General features: G+C 50.0%; 1 protein-coding gene across 1 annotated transcript; it reads right to left on the bottom strand.

Moving 5' to 3' along the window:
* Positions 1-453: 453 nt before the first annotated feature.
* Positions 454-1,897, bottom strand: LOC123040909 (peroxidase 2-like). Its single transcript, XM_044463628.1, has 2 exons — positions 1,565-1,897; positions 454-1,438 (listed from the first exon to the last, which is right to left on the bottom strand). Exons 1-2 carry the CDS (start codon positions 1,835-1,837, stop codon positions 683-685), a joined length of 1,029 nt encoding a protein of 342 aa, XP_044319563.1. The 5' UTR covers positions 1,838-1,897; the 3' UTR covers positions 454-682.
* Positions 1,898-2,186: the final 289 nt, after the last annotated feature.

Here is a 2,186-nt window from a genome sequence, read left to right as displayed (position 1 = left end):
ACCACTGGTATTTGGTATTTTATTATTTTAGTGCAACAACAGTTTTTTCTTTCTTTACCGCTGCTCGCCAGAAACATGCAAAGTAGCCTTACAAACTAGTTGACCAGGCCTACACGAGAAATATAAATATGAAAACTTAACTTAATTCAGATTGTTCGTTCAAAAGATATAAATGTTTAGAAATCAGAAGCCAAAAAGAAAGTACGCGCGGAGGACTGAGTGCCCCTCACTTGCGTGCCCCAAATTCGCTCCCGGATTGCTAACGGTGCATGGGCGAAAGAAAAATCGAGAGTCACCGTCCATGCATCATGATCCTGCACTAAATGACCTATGGAAGTGTTATAGACGCCAATAAGACAACGTATGCACAAGGCAAGATAAGTTTCAACACAAAACCAAAAGGAAGTGAGATATAGATGGCCGAAAAGGCAGTCAACATGTTTGTTATGAGTTCGATTTTTCAGCAAACTAAATATACTTTTGACAATCACATCTCATAATAGAGTACACCAAATATTATCGATACAGATGTGAAGCAAAAATGGACCACTAATACAAATTTTGGTAGTAAACTGTAACGGAAATTAAGCTAACACATACGAACAAAAGCACGAGCTTATTCTGATCAGTGTCCGGCTTCAGGAGTCAAGATGAAGTAGGGTTTTGTCTCATCAACCGGGCGCTAGTCGACGAAACGGCACTGCTTTCTGATCTCCCCGTTGGCCTTGGTCTTCACCTCGATGTTGCCCATCTTAACCATTGCCTCCTTGAACTTTCGCTCCCACTTCCCGGGGTTCTTGGCGTTGTGTTCCACAGCCTTGAGTGTCTGCGGCGACAGCAGTGCCGCGTCCGATTTGAATAGCACTTTACGGTCAAGTACGTTCTGGTAGTACTGTCTGTCCAGGTCACGGGGGGTAACGACGTCCTGCACCACCACGGGGTCACCACCGCGGTTGCACCTCTGCTGTAGCGAGCTAGCCAACGTGGGTTCCATGGACGTGGGGTCCGAGGGGTCGGCTGGAAGGCGGTCAGCGAAGGACGAGCAGTGAGAGATCCCGACGGTGTGCGCGCCGGAGAGGGTGACCATGTCGTCGAGGTCGAGCCCCTTGGCTTTGAACATTGACTCCAGCACCGTGACGTTGGCGAAAGGAGGGGGCAGGTCACGGAGGGTCTCGTTGGCGAAAGACACACGCCCGTCGTACCGGCCAGCCGGCATCTTGAAGTCTACCATGCCGTTGCTGAGGAAGAAGGTGGCGTCGCGCCCAGCGAAGGCGACGATGTCAGCGCACGAGACAACCTCCTTGCACTCCTTCTCAAGCTTCTCCTTCGCAGCGTCAATCACCTCGAAGCCGCGGAGGCTAGGGAAGTTTGGGATGCCAAGCTTCTCCGGCTCCGGGTTGGCCGTCGTCGGGTCTAGGAGAACCGAGGCATCGCAACCCTAGAACAAAAAGGAGCTCACGCCCATCAGGACCTCAGAAACATATATATCTTACATTGCAATATTTATTGTTACACACGTATGAGCGCAGCATGGATTTCACTATATATATAAGCTTGCACGTACCCTGACGAAACAGTCGTGGAAGAAGAGGCGGATGAGCCCGGCACCGATGCCGCGATTGTTGTCTGTGGCGTTCTTTACGGCCTCCCTCACAATTGCCTCCGCATTAGGGCAGGAATAGCTGTAGTAGTTCAGGGAGAGCGCCGGTGCCGTAGGTGGTGTCGGGCTTGGGATGGGCGGCATTGGGTTGGGATACCCGTAGCTCGCTTGGCATGTGTGCGCCATACAACCGAGCAATGCTACCACAACCAAGGCAGCAAGCTTATCATTAGCCATGGTTGCAATGAGCTCTACAGCAAGCTAGAGCCTAGAGGCCGGCTTATATCTGGAGAGAGGATGAATATGGATGAGTGAAGGGAACTTGGTGTTGTGCAGGTCTATTTATAGCTAGCTTGATCCCTTCCAAGCTAATTAGACTGTCTAACGACCATGTGATGATGGATATTATGCATGCATGGGATTTTTCTGTAATCTTGTGAACATGCATATGTTAGGTTGCGCGTTTTAAGTCAGGAGAGAACATGCATGGTGAGCATAACCTCGCAGGACACAGCTCGCACAGTTGACATTGCATGCCCATTATTTCCTCCGTTGATGTGGGTGTCGGGTGGCACCTAGTGGTTCC

This window comes from Triticum aestivum, chromosome 2B (assembly GCF_018294505.1).
Source record: "Triticum aestivum cultivar Chinese Spring chromosome 2B, IWGSC CS RefSeq v2.1, whole genome shotgun sequence".
NCBI classification, from domain to species: Eukaryota; Viridiplantae; Streptophyta; class Magnoliopsida; order Poales; family Poaceae; genus Triticum; species Triticum aestivum.
This window is presented reverse-complemented; position numbering and strand designations above follow the sequence as displayed.

Coding starts and splice junctions, on each gene's coding strand:
- LOC123040909 (XM_044463628.1), bottom strand. CDS start 1,837: ATGGCTAATGATAAGCTTGCTGCCTTGGTTGTGGTAGCATTGCTCGGT. Junction 1,439..1,564: donor TCCACGACTGTTTCGTCAGG/GTACGTGCAAGC, acceptor TTTTTGTTCTAG/GGTTGCGATGCCTCGGTTCT.